General features: G+C 30.9%; 1 protein-coding gene across 1 annotated transcript; it reads left to right on the forward strand.

The window, feature by feature from the left end:
* The first annotated feature begins 15,600 nt into the window (after positions 1-15,600).
* On the forward strand, positions 15,601-16,749 carry LOC114307284 (putative disease resistance protein At4g19060). The gene has a single exon (XM_028252682.2). The coding sequence runs from the start codon at positions 15,601-15,603 to the stop codon at positions 16,747-16,749; it is 1,149 nt and encodes a 382-aa protein (XP_028108483.2).
* The last annotated feature ends 319 nt before the right edge of the window (positions 16,750-17,068 follow it).

Below are 17,068 nucleotides of genomic sequence, written 5' to 3' on the forward strand. Positions count from 1 at the left end.
AGAAAATACATCCCCACAGATAATGTTTAAACATAAAGAAAAATAACAAAGGGCCAAATATTTCAAAATGAATAAAGTCTTTAATCACACAGCTAATTCAATTGAGTGTCCAACTTTACAAGAGTGTAGTAGGTGCAAAGTGTTCAAAAGATATCCATAAGAAAGATTAGTGAGGAGAATTGATTTTTACAACCTGATGTACAACTCCATGTCCTTCAAACATAGTCACAGATCTTTCATATGATTTTAAACTAAAATGTTACAATTATATTTTTCATCTAAATTAACCAAAAGTGTCTCGCATGCCTATTTTGAGAGTAGGAAAGGGAAAAAAATTTAGTCAAACTTAAATTTTAATATAAGAAGACAAAACTAGTAGTATTGCTTTATCTTTTTTTTTTTTATATATCTAAATTTCTTATTTAATAATATTTTAAATTAAACATACATATTATATATATAATTAAATTAACCTAAATACCTTAATTTATTATTACAAAAATTAATCATCAAACTACTTTAATCTAACTTTTAGTTTGTAACCCAATTTTTTATTTTATAACATTTTAAAATAAACATAAACATACACACACATATATATAACAAATTAAATTAAACACCCTAATACTACCACACAATTACATTATTAAATAATATTTTAAATTAAACATATACATAATACATACATATATATATATATATATATATACATATATAACAAATTAAATCATAAATTGACTTAAATAACTTAATTAAATCATAAAAGTACCTTAATTTAATTTTTAACTCAATTTATTAGTTAATAACATTTTAAATTAAACATATATATATATATATATTAAATCATAAATTAATTAAAATTAAAAATTAATTTTATTAAAAAGATATATTTAGAAAATTCGAGTTTCTTAAATTAGTGGTGATATGTTTTTTTTTTTTTTTTTTTTTTTTTGCTTAGTCATTGAGGTAAACTTATTTATTTATTTACAAAGAGAGTCAAAAATAGAAAAAGAATACATAAAGGGTAAAACTGTCTTTTTATGGTTAGCATTAATGGTGTTAAGATTGTATTTTAATCTAAAATCACATAGAGGGTATATGACTATTTTTAAGAGACAGGAAGTAAAGTGCTATCAAGCATACCACAAAGAAGTAAAAATGAATTTTCCCCCATTTCATTAAAATAATGAAATTTATATTTTATTATTATCTATATATCTATATATCTATCTATACTATTATTCAGTAAATGTCACAATTGGTATAGTGAAGCCTTTACTCTTTTCATACCATGTGACACTATTTTTTAATTTTTAAAAAGAAGATACACAATAAAAAGTGAGCAAGGCCTGAACCATAACCATGAATTTAAAGTTTTATGACTCATACTACTTAAATTAAATACACATTATAATATTAATTTTATTATTATCATTTTATTCTTACTCAGTTGAATTACACACACATCACGTGTATAGCCTGCTAATATTATATAAAACACACAATTCAAAAACTTTGTCACGTTCTTTTATTTACGCAAAATATTCCTAAAATTACTAACTGCTAAAACTCTATGTCCTCAACAGTTTTCTAAATGTATCCCGTTTGCATGGTGAGCATAAAATCATTTTCTTCCCGGCAAATAATGTTGTAAAGAGTGATTAAATTTAAAATCTAAAAATTGAAAGAGTTCGTGAATTATGTCAAAAATGTGGTTAATATAAAATTTTAGTTTCCATGTTTATCCCAAAGTTTGTGAGACCAAATCTGTTATTTGTGGGACAAAATTGATTGTAAAAATTAGCATGATTGTAAAATCTATCTATACTATTATTAAGTGAAAGTTTAAATTGATTTAGTAAAATTTTATTCTCCTTATGACACGTGGCAATTTTATATATACTAAAATAAAAAAATTATTATATACAGCATAAGCAAGTTTTAAATCCAAAATCTTAAGATTCATTAAAAACATATTTATCACGCAAGCAACATACATATTATGATATTAAATTCTTTACTATTTATTTTTATTATTAGTTATATGAATTGTACATGTATCGTATGTGCCACCCGCTTGTACTATTATTAAGTGAAGGCTTAGATTAGTTTAGTGAAACATTCTTTTTCTCATATCACGCGACAACTTTATATATGTTAAAAAAAAAAAAATTTATTATACACAGTGTAAGCAAATTTTAAACCCAAGACCTTAAGTTTTATTAAAAATATATTTATCACTTAAGTAATATACATATTATGATATTAAATTTTTTATTATTTATTTTTATTATTAATTATCTAAATTCTACACGTATTGTATACGTCACTCACTAATATATATAGATGTATATACATATATGTCCGTATGTGCGTGTGTGGAGTGAGTGGGAACGTAAAACGATGGAAAGTAGACAGAAGGGAACATACGAAAGGTTTGAGGATGTTGTGTCAGTCTCGTATAAGATAGAATAGATAGAATAGATAAAGCTTTTTTTTTTTTTTTTGACTTCTCTGATATGAGTTGTTTTGGAGCTTACAATACGTTTGGATATTTAAGAGAGACCCAAAAAAAACAAATGATCTATTTAAGAGAAAATATATTGCAATTTCTCTCTTGTTTGATTGAGCTAGAGAAAAAAGAAAAGAAAAGATAATAATTTATCTATAATCTTGTTGGATATACTACATAAAACAAAATAAAATAAATATTAAGTGTTGCTATTTAGAACCTTATTTATTATTTTGAACCCCTCATTTTTTACTTTTTTTTTATTACAATAATAACCTTAAATGAAATTACTAAAGAGAATACCAATCATTTTAAGACTCCTCATCTCACAATTAAGCTCACACACATACTAAATCATGATAAAAGGTTTATTAGAGTATCCTCATCCATCACTATCCATCCATCTTCTCCAAATCTCACCCTTAAAACCTTAACAGCGCTTCGATGGCAACAGTAGAAACCATTCGATTACACACACTTCTCCAACAATATTAATGAGTGAAAATTTTTTAGGCAACCACACCTTCATAAAACGAGAAGAGTACAACAATGTAAGTTTAGAGAAAGTGCATAACTTTGATTTATTCTTAGCTCGGAGGAGGTAAGCCTTGTAATGGTAAGTTTCTTGAAAAATACGGCAAAAATGGAAAAAATTGTTCGTATTTTTTTTAGTACTGAACTGCTGAACATATGACTAAAATTCAAGAATACACGCCCGAACATTGCTGATTTGTTTGAGAATACAGGTCCGAATATGAAAATTTAATACACTTTGAAAGGTTAAAATTGTTCAGATTTATAGGAGTTTTTGTTTTTCCAAGTTCGGGAACAAATGCCCAAACATTGATTATTTGTTCGGAAACACAAGTATTAACATAGCTTATTTGTTCAAAAACACAGGCTCGAACATTCACAGTGAAAGAGAAAGTAGAGAGACAAAGGGGGTGGGGGTGGGGGAGGAGCGAGAAGATTGAGCAAAATGTAGATTTGCTCTCCTTTCGAACTATACTTACACATAGAGATATATATTCATATCCTTTGTTTTCAGGGTTTAAGGTTGATCAAATAAATGGATGGAATTGAAAGAAGACATACACACCTAATGCGAAGAAAAAAGTAAAGATCACAAAAAACACATTCCTTACCCCCAATCAATTCACTTTAAGAATATTTTTCTTCCACCGTCACAAGAGAATGGGTTTTGAAGATTTTTTTTTTTTTTTTTTTTTTTGGTTAGGGTTTTGAGAGATAATGATTTTTAGAAGTGTGGGAGTGTCCATTTGAGTGAAAGTGAAATTTTTATAAGGATTACTTTGGTATTATTTAGAAGGAGGAAAGATATTTTAAAGGTTTTAAAATTTATACTGTAATGAGGATTCATAAATATTAATAGCAGCACTCATAAATATTACAGGCTATATTATCAAAATACCATAACCTAACTTGTTTTTTTTTTTCCTCTCGTCACTTTTAAATTGATGTCAAGTACCAATCAATTTTAATTCGCTAATTTTGTATCCAATCCTCGTCCCTAATTGATAGTGAGTCCCATAAGGCTGATGAAAATCCAACTCCAAAAAAAAAAAAATGATCAAATGATCTTAATCGCACGATAAATTGAATAATATTAAGTGATCTGTGATTGAATTTGACCATCCATACATATAGATATATATTTATATTTGTTGTTTTTCAAGTTTAGGGTTGATCAAAGAAATGGATGGAATTGAAGGAAGACATACGCACCTAATGCAAATAAAAAGGTGAATATCACAGAAAATACGTTCCTTACACAGATCGATTCACTTTAAGAATATTTTTCTTCCGCCGTCACGAGAGAGATAATGGGTTTTCAAGAGTTTTTTTTTTTTTTTTTTTTTTTTTTTGGTTGGGGTTTTCGGATGGTTTTTAAGAGTGTGGGGGTGTGCATTTGAGTGGAATTGAAATTTTTATAAGGATAACTTTGGCATTATTTGCGTGAAGGAAAGAAATTTTAAAAGTTTTAAAATTTATAATAAGGATTCCGAAGAAATAGGGGGTCCAAAATAATAAATGGGATACTAATAGCAACACTCATAAATACTACAAGTTATATTATCAAAATACCATAACCTAACTTTTTTTTTCCCCCTCTTGTCGGCTCCTGTCACTTTTAAATTGATGTCAAGTACCAGTCAATTTTAACTCACTAGTTTCGTATCCAATCCTCATCCCTAATTGATAGTGAGTCCCATAAGGCTGATGAAAATCCAACTCTGAAAAAAAAAATGATCAAATGATCTTAATCGCATATCAATTCTTTACTATTTATTTTTATTATTAGTTATATGAATTGTACATGTATCGTATTATGATATTAAATTCTTTACTATTTATTTTTATTATTAGTTATATGAATTGTACATGTATCGTATGTGCCACCCGCTTGTACTATTATTAAGTGAAGGCTTAGATTAGTTTAGTGAAACATTCTTTTTCTCATATCACGCGACAACTTTATATATGTTAAAAAAAAAAAATTTATTATACACAGTGTAAGCAAATTTTAAACCCAAGACCTTAAGTTTTATTAAAAATATATTTATCACTTAAGTAATATACATATTATGATATTAAATTTTTTATTATTTATTTTTATTATTAATTATCTAAATTCTACACGTATTGTATACGTCACTCACTAATATATATAGATGTATATACATATATGTCCGTATGTGCGTGTGTGGAGTGAGTGGGAACGTAAAACGATGGAAAGTAGACAGAAGGGAACATACGAAAGGTTTGAGGATGTTGTGTCAGTCTCGTATAAGATAGAATAGATAGAATAGATAAAGCTTTTTTTTTTTTTTTTGACTTCTCTGATATGAGTTGTTTTGGAGCTTACAATACGTTTGGATATTTAAGAGAGACCCAAAAAAAACAAATGATCTATTTAAGAGAAAATATATTGCAATTTCTCTCTTGTTTGATTGAGCTAGAGAAAAAAGAAAAGAAAAGATAATAATTTATCTATAATCTTGTTGGATATACTACATAAAACAAAATAAAATAAATATTAAGTGTTGCTATTAGAACCTTATTTATTATTTTGAACCCCTCATTTTTTACTTTTTTTTTATTACAATAATAACCTTAAATGAAATTACTAAAGAGAATACCAATCATTTTAAGACTCCTCATCTCACAATTAAGCTCACACACATACTAAATCATGATAAAAGGTTTATTAGAGTATCCTCATCCATCACTATCCATCCATCTTCTCCAAATCTCACCCTTAAAACCTTAACAGCGCTTCGATGGCAACAGTAGAAACCATTCGATTACACACACTTCTCCAACAATATTAATGAGTGAAAATTTTTTAGGCAACCACACCTTCATAAAACGAGAAGAGTACAACAATGTAAGTTTAGAGAAAGTGCATAACTTTGATTTATTCTTAGCTCGGAGGAGGTAAGCCTTGTAATGGTAAGTTTCTTGAAAAATACGGCAAAAATGGAAAAAATTGTTCGTATTTTTTTTAGTACTGAACTGCTGAACATATGACTAAAATTCAAGAATACACGCCCGAACATTGCTGATTTGTTTGAGAATACAGGTCCGAATATGAAAATTTAATACACTTTGAAAGGTTAAAATTGTTCAGATTTATAGGAGTTTTTGTTTTTCCAAGTTCGGGAACAAATGCCCAAACATTGATTATTTGTTCGGAAACACAAGTATTAACATAGCTTATTTGTTCAAAAACACAGGCTCGAACATTCATAGTGAAAGAGAAAGTAGAGAGACAAAGGGGGTGGGGGTGGGGGAGGAGCGAGAAGATTGAGCAAAATGTAGATTTGCTCTCCTTTCGAACTATACTTACACATAGAGATATATATTCATATCCTTTGTTTTCAGGGTTTAAGGTTGATCAAATAAATTGATGGAATTGAAAGAAGACATACACACCTAATGCGAAGAAAAAAGTAAAGATCACAAAAAACACATTCCTTACCCCCAATCAATTCACTTTAAGAATATTTTTCTTCCAGTCACAAGAGAATGGGTTTTGAAGATTTTTTTTTTTGGTTAGGGTTTTGAGAGATTGATTTTTAGAAGTGTGGGAGTGTCCATTTGAGTGAAAGTGAAATTTTTATAAGGATTACTTTGGTATTATTTAGAAGGAGGAAAGATATTTTAAAGGTTTTAAAATTTATACTGTAATGAGGATTCATAAATATTAATAGCAGCACTCATAAATATTACAGGTTATATTATCAAAATACCATAACCTAACTTGTTTTTTTTTTTCCTCTCGTCACTTTTAAATTGATGTCAAGTACCAATCAATTTTAATTCGCTAATTTTGTATCCAATCCTCGTCCCTAATTGATAGTGAGTCCCATAAGGCTGATGAAAATCAAACTCCAAAAAAAAAAAAAAAATGATCAAATGATCTTAATCGCAAGATAAATTGAATAATATTAAGTGATCTTGATTGAATTTGACCATCCATACACATAGATATAAATTTATATTTGTTGTTTTTCGAGTTTAGGGTTGATCAAAGAAATGGATGGAATTGAAGGAAGACATACGCACCTAATGCAAATAAAAAGGTGAATATCACAGAAAATACGTTCCTTACACAGATCGATTCACTTTAAGAATATTTTTCTTCCGCCGTCACGAGAGAGAGAATGGGTTTTCAAGAGTTTTTTTTTTTTTTTTTTCTTTGGTTAGGGTTTTGGGATGGTTAGGAGTGTGGGGGTGTGCATTTGAGTGGAAGTGAAATTTTTATAAGGATAACTTTGGCATTATTTGTGTGAAGGAAAGAAATTTTAAAAGTTTTAAAATTTATAATAAGGATTCCAAAGAAATAGGGGATCCAAAATAATAAATGGGATACTAATAGCAACACTCATAAATATTACAAGTTATATTATCAAAATACCATTGATGTCAAGTACCAGTCAATTTTAACTCACTAGTTTCGTATCCAATCCTCATCCCTAATTGATAGTGAGTCCCATAAGGCAGATGAAAATCCAACTCCGAAAAAAAAAATGATCAAATGATCTTAATCGCACGATGAATTGACTAATACTAAGTGATCTGTGATTGAATTTGAACATCCATACACATAGATACATATTAATATTTGTTGTTTTCAAGGTTTAGGGTTGATCAAATAAATGGATGGAATTGAAAGAAGACATACGCACCTAATGCGAATAAAAGAGTGAAGATCACAGAAAACATGTTCCTTACACGAGCGATTCACTTTAAGAATATTTTTCTTCCGCCGTCATCAGAGAGAGAATGGGTTTTGGAGATTTTTTTTTTTGTTAGAGTTTTGGGAGATAATGGTTTTAGGAGTGTGGGGGTGTGCATTTGAGTGGAAGTGAAATTTTTATAAGGATAACTTTGGTATTATTTGGGAGGAGGAAGTTTTTTTTAAGGGTTTTAAAATTTATAAGGAGAGTTCTAAAGAAATGGAGGGTCCAGATAATAAATGAGATGCTAGTAGCAGCACTCATAAATATTATAGGTTATATTATCAAAATACCCTAACCGAACTTGTTTTTTTTTCCCTTGTCAACTGCTGTCACTTTTAAATTGATGTCAAGTACCAATCAATTTTAACTCGCTAATTTCGTATCCAATCCTCATCCCTAATTGATAGTGAGTCCCCTAAGGCTGATGAAAATCCAACTCCAAAAAAAAAAAAAAATGATCAAATGATCTTAATCGCACGATGAATTGACTAATACTGAGTGATCTGTAATTGAAATTGAACATCCATACACACATATATCTATATATATATATATATTAATATTTGTTGTTTTTAGGGTTTAGGGTTGATCAAAGAAATTGATGGAATTGAAGGAAGACATACACACCTAATGTGAAGAAAAAAGTGAAGATCACAGAAAACACATTCCTTACACGATCAATTCACTTTAAGAATATTTTTCTTCTGCACGGGTTTTGGAGTTTTTTTTTTTTTTTTTGTTAGGGTTTTGGGAGAAAATGGTTTTAGGAGTGTGGGCATTTGAGTGGAAGTGACGTTTTTATAAAGATAACTTTGGTATTATTCGGGAGGAGGAAAAAAAATTCAACGGTTTTAAAATTTATAAGGAGAGTTCCAAAGAAATGGGGGATCCAAAATATTAAATGAAATGCTAATACTCGTAAATATTATAGGTTATATTATCAAAATACCCTAACGTAACTTGTTCTTTTTTTTCCTCTTGTCCGCTCCTGTCACTTTTAAATTGATGTCAAGTACCAATCAATTTTAACTCGCTAATTTCGTATCCAATCTTCATCCCTAATTGATAGCGAGTCCCCTAAGGTTGATGAAAATTCAACTCCAAAAAAAAAAAAAAATGATCAAATGATCTTAATCGCACGATGAATTGACTAATACTAAGTGATCTGTAATTGAAATTGAACATCCATACACATAGATGTATATTAATATTTGTTGTTTTCAGGGTTTAGGGTTGGTCAAAGAAATTGATGGAATTGAAGGAAGACATACACATCTAATGCAAAGAAAAAAGTGAAGATCACAGAAAACACATTCCTCACACGATCGATTCACTTTAAGAATATTTTTCTTCCACCGTCATTAGAGAGAGAATGGGTTTTGGTGTTTTTTTTTTTTTTTTTGTTAGGGTTTTGGGAGATAATGGTTTCAGGAGTGTGGAGGTGTACATTTGAGTGGAAGTGAAATTTTTATAAAGATAACTTTGGTATTATTTAGGAGGAGGAAAAAAAATTCAAGGGTTTTAAAATTTATAAGGAGAGTTCCAAAGAAATGAGAGGTCCAAAATAATAAATAGGATGCTAATAGTCGCACATTACAGGTTATATAATCAAAATATCCTAACCTAACTTTTTTTTTTCCCCTCTTGTTGGTTCCTGTCACTTTTAAATTGATGTCAAGTATCAATCCATTTTAACTTGCTAATTTTGTATCCAATCCTCATCCTTGATTGATAGTGAGTCTCACAAGGTTGGTGAAAATCCAACTCTAAAAAAAAAATGATCAAATGATCTCAATCGTACGATGAATTGACTAATATTAAGTGATAGAATTTGACCATCCAAAACCACACACAACTATTCAAACAATCACATTTTGGAACCAACCACCCCTAGATAACAACTCACTCTAGCATTAGAATCATTCAATTGAATTCAATGGGCTTGAAAACAAAAACATTCTTCATATATGGAGAAAAAAAAAGATTTAATATGAGAATATAGAATAAGACCTAAATCAATTCCTAAAACTAGAGCTATACCACAACAGAAAATAATATGACTCCAGTAGCATTCAAGGTCTCACTAAAAATATATTATACCCATCTTTGTTCCTTTTTCTTGAAATCTACCTAGAGCTTTTAAAAAACTCCATTAAATAATATTAAATAAACTAACCTCTAGAATTGTCATTACATTTGATGAATATGAATGATAAAATTGATTTTATCATATATATATGTATAATACAATCAATTGAGAGATCTAATCAAAGACAATCATATTCCGCATGTATATATAAAGTGATAAAACAAAAATAAGAGCTTTGATCCACCTATTACCTTCCATGTTTTGAATCCTTGACCACTTTTTTCAATTAATTAAGTTATCCAAATGGCATTAAAGAATCTAAAATACACAATCAAATTGGAGCTTGAAAATGCCCAAATTAGGAGAATGATGAAACTTTGGGGTACCAATAGCACATGTTCAAGATAAATTGGTTCAGATAAAAAAGAGTTAGTCTACAAATACCAAAATTAAATCAAAAAAAATATTTAAAATGTACACATTAACAAAATAAGACCTACCAGAAGTATTCTCATTCATTAATTTCTTAATTACTAACATATAAGACATAAATATAGTGGGACTCATAACAATAAATAAGTATATATAAAATCTATAATTTTAAGTCTAATTGTAAGAAAATTTAAGTAATATTTTTTAGAAATGGGTTGTCTCTTTTCCAGTTATTGGAAAGGACGATGTTATTTGAGCCCGTGATACCCACCAGTCCAGTTTTGATCATTTGAATTATTTATTTTTTAAGTTACTTTAAGTAAATCATCCACACAAAAAATCAAACCAATTCAATATGCATTTCTACATAATTTTACCATATGTCTCTAAAAAAATATATGATCTATTTTTATAATCATTAATGTCCTTTTTTTTTTTTCAAAAACAAATGTTATAAAAATAATTACAAATATCGGATCAAGTTTTTTTTTGGGTCAAAGTGACATAAAAAATAAATGATTCAGATAATCAAAACGAAACTTTATATGGACCAAACAACACCGTCCAATTTAATAATTAGATTAGAGACAACTCATTGCCATATTTTTCATGTTAAATAAATAAAAAAAGATAGTGGAAAGATTAAAAAAAAAATTTATGATAATTTTAAAAAAATAAAAAAATATACTAGTATATAGTTTGCCCAAATAGTGCCTAAATCTTTAGATACATATTGGAGTGCATCATGGGCTGCTCATTTTTATCATTATCATCATTACTCAAAAATTTATTTAAGAAAACAATTTTTGTGTATAAAACCAAGAAATTGTGAAATTCTAATGGTCAAAGGGCATTGGTCAGTATCCATATGGACCCGCTTGTCTGGTTGTCTTCCAATAGCATCCTATTTTTTCGCAAATCACTTTCATGTAATACTTGAGATTAGAATGTCAAATTTTAAAAGTCAAGCAATACAAATCACATATATTAATTTTAGTTGGTTCACTGAAATCAGGTGAAATAAATTTTCATCAAAATATTTATTTTTATTTTTTTGTTGACTAAAAAGATATTAAAAAGTACCTTGTAAATAGAATCATTATTTACCTGTCTACGATAATGATTATTTCATTTCATTTTATCTCATTTCAATCAACCAAATAGAATATAAGAGTCCAATTTTTAAAGTGTGTTTTCCCACATTAATAGCTAGTTTTAACAGCGTTTAAGAGATTAAATTAAAATATTTTTTATATGTTAAAAACAAAATTAACATAATTTAAATATTAAGAATCAAATTAAATTATACATTGAGAATAAAATTAGCAATAATTTAAATATTAGAAAATTATTTAATTATTTGTCTTTTTATCAGTGTTCAGTCATTTGCCAAGTGATACAAGTAAAGGACGTTGCAACACGTGTGGGAATTAAAATGATAAGAAATCCAACTAGAATCACCGTGAAAAAAAAAAAAAAAAAAAAAAAAAACCTGAGGGCATGGAGCGCACTTGGTAAAGGTGTGGGGGTTAAAATCCTAAGTCTCAAGTTTGAAACTCTTTGGGCCAATCTCTTGGACGTAGCGCTGTTAGTTAGGAGATTAGTCTCAAGTTGTTGTTACCGCAATACTTGTGGATTCAATGCTCTCCCCCTACGTGAGTCTTGACTTAAGCGGAACTTGTCTTCGAGATCGGAATAAGTTCTCAAGTTATAGTCTCTGACTCAGAACAAATAACAACGAATAATAGAGCACCTTGATGATTTGAGAGGTCGGGGTAAGTTCTCAAGTTATAGTCTCTTATTCAGAACGAATAACAACGAATAACAGAGCACCTTGGTAATCTCTAGAAGGAGCGTTGTCTTGGATCTCCGAGAGGAAGGAAGATTTTCTTGTAACCAAAAAAAAAAAAAAAACGTGATTAAAAAAAAGGTCATGAATCCAGACAAGCTCGCGATTTAATAAACAAAGGATTTGCATTAAAGAGGTTGGTACTGTCTGATTTGTTGACGTGGCTAGTATGAAAAGTTGACTATTTTTTTGGCCATCCTAATTAAGAAACTATCCACTTTTTTTTGGATTGTACGATTTCTGATCTTTTCATGTTCAATTGCTTGCCTTGAGGTTAAAATAAGGCAGTAGCTTTGTCACAACCCAAACCCGCCCCTATAAGTTTAGTATCGTAACCGGCCAGTAATTCTTGAATTACCAAGGCCTCTTAACAGTACAACATATAATTAGGGACTGAGGAAGCAATATATAAACATATATAGTCCATTGAGCCATACTGACATATATGAGACAAAATTTTCAAAACGAACTTATATATATATACACGTGACGTCATAAATACAATAGTTTTACGTCACCCATTTACACAGATAAAGTCAAAAAGGAACTTAGCCCAAGTATAGATAAACAAAACAAAACCAAAAAAAGTCTTGGCATGGACCTCTCAAAGGAACCTCCTCGGGAGGCGCGGTGATTGGTTGACAAAAGAGAATCTTAGGCCGTCAACTCTAGGCCTGGTTACGTGCTTGATCACCTATATACATAATTTAAATAGTGAGCGGAAGCCCAGTGAATAATAATAGAATAAAGGATTTATATGAACAATGTCCCTAACAGATTCAGAAATCAGAATTCAATAAAAAATAGATGTATATTCATATTCTTGTTCAAACTTCATACGGAAATCAGAATTCATGCTTAATTATACATGGTACATCCATTAGCGTTATCTTGCTTGTCAGTTCCATAAGGAACCTCCAGTACTAGGAACTTGTAATATACTTGAGCTACAGTATTGTTACCCTCAGGCAAGGGCCTTGTACTTGTAGACCACGGTATTATTACCCCTAGGTAAGGATCTTGTATTAAGGATGCCACGAATACATTTTAGAAATTTGGACAATCATTCATTCATACAAAACATCGCAATTAAGAAAACTGATCGTTTCATAGCATGAGAAAATAGTTAAAGTTAAACATAACTTTACAGAGTTATTAGTCACAGATGACTCCATTTGCAGAACAGACAAATCAAATAACTTGTGGCGCGTGATTTATACACACATAGCAGAAACACACACTCAGTTGATACTTAACTTCTTTCGTTTCATTCTTAGCGTGTTTCTAAGTCTTAGCCTTTTATTGAGTCTTAAACATGGCCTAGGAATGCCTATGATGCAATGTGAATGCCAAAAATGCACTTTGGGACTCTTAACCAAACTTGTTGAAGATAGGGGTTACGCTCGAGCGCAACTTCCCTCGTTTGAGCGGATATGCAAACATGTGAGGGGCCGCTCAAGCGCAGATTCCCTCACTCGAGCGGTCTGCAAACTTTGAAAAAGTTGTGTGATTTTCACGCTCGACGAACGCTCGACGGTCGCTCGAGCAAGAGACTCAAGTCCTTGCTCGAGTGCAGCCCTTGCTGCTTGAGCGGTCTACAAAAACATAAAGCTTCTGGGAGCTTGCATTTCACGCTCAAACGGACTTCTGGTTACTCGAGCAGGTATGCAAAAACAAAGGTGGTCGCTCGAGCGGAGAGGGCAAATTCTGGGATTTCCATATTCACCTCCAAACTGCAAAACTCAAATTCAAAGTCTTAAAATGCAACTTTTGGCCCCCAAAACTTGAGAAAACACTAGTAAACTGATAAAACATGATGAATTCAAAATCATGTCAAAAAATTAAGTCCAAAAAATTGTGAAAACATATCATTACATATCATGCCTGTAAAGGTGCAAGTTCAAAGCTTTCAAAACATGATCAAATGAGGTGTCTAACTCAAAAACATATTGAATTCTTTGATCAAGGCCAAAATGAGGACATGCAAGAGGAAATTCTTTGAAAACAACTTCAAATTGTGATGAAATAAGCATGCATGCATGATATAGTTAAATTCTCTTCAATTCTAACTCAATTCTTGTATCTACCTACTTAATTCTTTAGAGCTCATGTCCTACACATTATAATTGTTCAATCTAAGGGTTGAACTCTTACCTAGGCTTGTCAATGATACTCCAGATGATCAATGGATGGAAGTTCCAAGCCACATTCTCAAGTTCTCTAGTAATCCTCTCAATTTGAGCTCAAACTTCTCTTCTCTCTCTCTCTCTCTCTCTCTCTCACGTTTTGGTGTTCAAGCAAGAGGAAATGAGAGTGCAAAAGTGTATAAGAGGTATTGAGGTGGCCTTATATAGGCTTGATTAAGAAATTCATTAATTTGGGCTTAATTGAGCCTTAATTATTCTAATTTAATCTTTCCGAATCGAATTTTAATTAAACCTACCTTAATGTTCAAAAAATTCCAACTAACATAAAAAACCAAGTCAATTTCATGATCGGGTGCCGATAAGGCCTTCAATTTACAAAATAGAACAAAATCAGAGACAAATATTTCTACACAGAACAGATAAAAACTCATATAACACATAACACACGTAATGAATGCAAAATTTCACTTTAATTACTTATTATGCATTCTTAATCATGGATCGCATGTTAATCAGAGATCAGGGTTGTTACAAACTTCCTTCTAGTCTCAGATCAGATTAGAGAGTACAGTTGGGTCCATGGGGTCTACCATGCGTCCGATTTTGATAATCTGAATTATTCAATATATAGAACTCGTCAAGTACTATATACCTGTAAAAAATCATATTGATCGGATATCGATAGCTATCTCATCGGATCAGTTTTCTGTCGACCATTTATTTTTTCACCATAATGAATGCAAAATTTCACTTTAATTACTTATTATGCATTCTTAATCATGGATTGCATGTTAATCAGAGGTCAAGGTTGTTACAAACTTCCCTCAAGTCTCAGATCAGATTAGAGAGTACAGTTGGGTCTGTGAGGTCTACCATGGGTCTGATTTTGATAATCTGAATTATTCAATGTATAGAACTTGTCAAGTACTATATACCTGTAAAAAATCATATTGATCGGATATCGATAGCTATCTCATCGGATCAGTTTTCTGTCAACCGTTTATTTTTTTTATTATACAAAACTGATTTGATCACGTATCTATCGATATCCAATTAACATGATTTTTTACAGACATATAATACTTGACGAGTTCTATATATTGAACGATTCAGATTATCAAAACGGGACCCATGATGGATCCTCACAAGCCCAACAGAACTCTCCAATCTGATCTGGAACTGAAGGAAGTCAGGCCTAAAAATAAATATAAGTGGCGGCTGCTTTCAACACAAAGTTGTATAAATAAAAGGGAAGAAGAGGGAGGGAAGGAAATTGTTGCTGGAACTTGTATAAAAGATCTGAAATGGCAGCTAATTATTTACTATTCCTGAAAAACAAATTCATCAGTGATTATGAAGAAGCAGTGGCAGAATACAATGATTTTCCCTTCCGTTCTTGTTTTCATGCGATCTTAGAGGAGTTGCAGAAAATAAGGATCAGCTCCTCAACACCCATAAGAATGAAAAATTTGCTCTACGATCTCAAGTTTGTATTGGCTGAGTGCATCATGTTAGCAGGCAAGGAGAAGGAGCGCATTACCCAGACCAAGAAAAATCTCGTAGGTTATCAGTATGTGAAGAAGAAATGGATTCTGTTCTTAACTAAGAGGAAATTGGTCTCCATCAAAGAAAATTTGTTGAAATACTTGCACGATGTCAGCGTCAATGTTGCAGGTGAGACTGAGAGGCCTTTGTCCTTGAGCTTGGTTAGGGTTCGTCAACGAGGGGACTTTCCAGAATTCGACAAGACTTCGATTCATGGGTTCGAACACCATTTCGAAAAGATCAAAGATTTGCTCCTCAAGACACCTGATACTGATAGTATCAGCACGATTGGCATTGTAGGGACGGGCGGTTCAAGTAAAACTACTCTTGCTCAAATGGTGTTCAATAGCTCTCAAGTCCAAGACAGTTTCTCCCCAATTTTATGGGTTGAATTACCTCAATCTCTGATTAAACCCCACTTAATTGTTTTCGCCATTCTCAAAAGCTTGGCAAGTGATTTTTCTTGGTGTGGCAGTGCTTTTGATCTCAATGAGCTTTTGCACAACCGACACCGTTGTTTGCTTAACAACAAGTATTTGATTGTGTTGGACAACATGTGGCATGCAAATGATTGGTACTTTGATTTGGATTCTAACTCCAAGCTGCAGATAGAAGGTAACGAAAACTACACTCATCTCTCACATGGCTTGCCAAAGGGAAGTGGGGGTGCCTTCATCGTCACTAGTAGACTCAAGGAAGTGGCAAGTAAGATGGTCAGTAAGCGGAATTTGTATCCCCACGAGGCCACATTGGACAAAGAGTTATGTTGGTCCATAGTTATAGATTCAATGGAAAAGAAGATTTCAGATCACTGGATATTAGAAAAAATTAAAGATGACATGGTAGACAGGTGTGGTGGTCTTCCATTAGCTGCAAAGACCTTGGCAGAGATAATTTCACATCAGTAAAGTTTCTTACCTAAATATACCTTTTATTTATTTAAATTTTTGTCTTTCTCGGTTATGCCAGGAAATCTTTTAGTAGGTTAACAATTCAGTGCAAAATCAATTATCAAATTCCAATCTTAGAATTATAATTTATGATTTCAATCTATATGTTGAATGTCTTTGCTCCATATGTTTTTTTTTTTTGACCTTGTCTTTGCTCCATATGTGAGTACTTTAAATTAAATCTCTTTCTCTCTCTCTCTCTCACTCTCTCTCTAACATACTGTGGTTATATTGTCAAGATTTTGAGAGATCCAAGACCAATTGAGGTTTGATTCCC

This window comes from Camellia sinensis, chromosome 2, assembly GCF_055761805.1.
Source record: "Camellia sinensis isolate YWXY chromosome 2, ASM5576180v1, whole genome shotgun sequence".
In the NCBI taxonomy this organism is placed as follows: domain Eukaryota; kingdom Viridiplantae; phylum Streptophyta; class Magnoliopsida; order Ericales; family Theaceae; genus Camellia; species Camellia sinensis.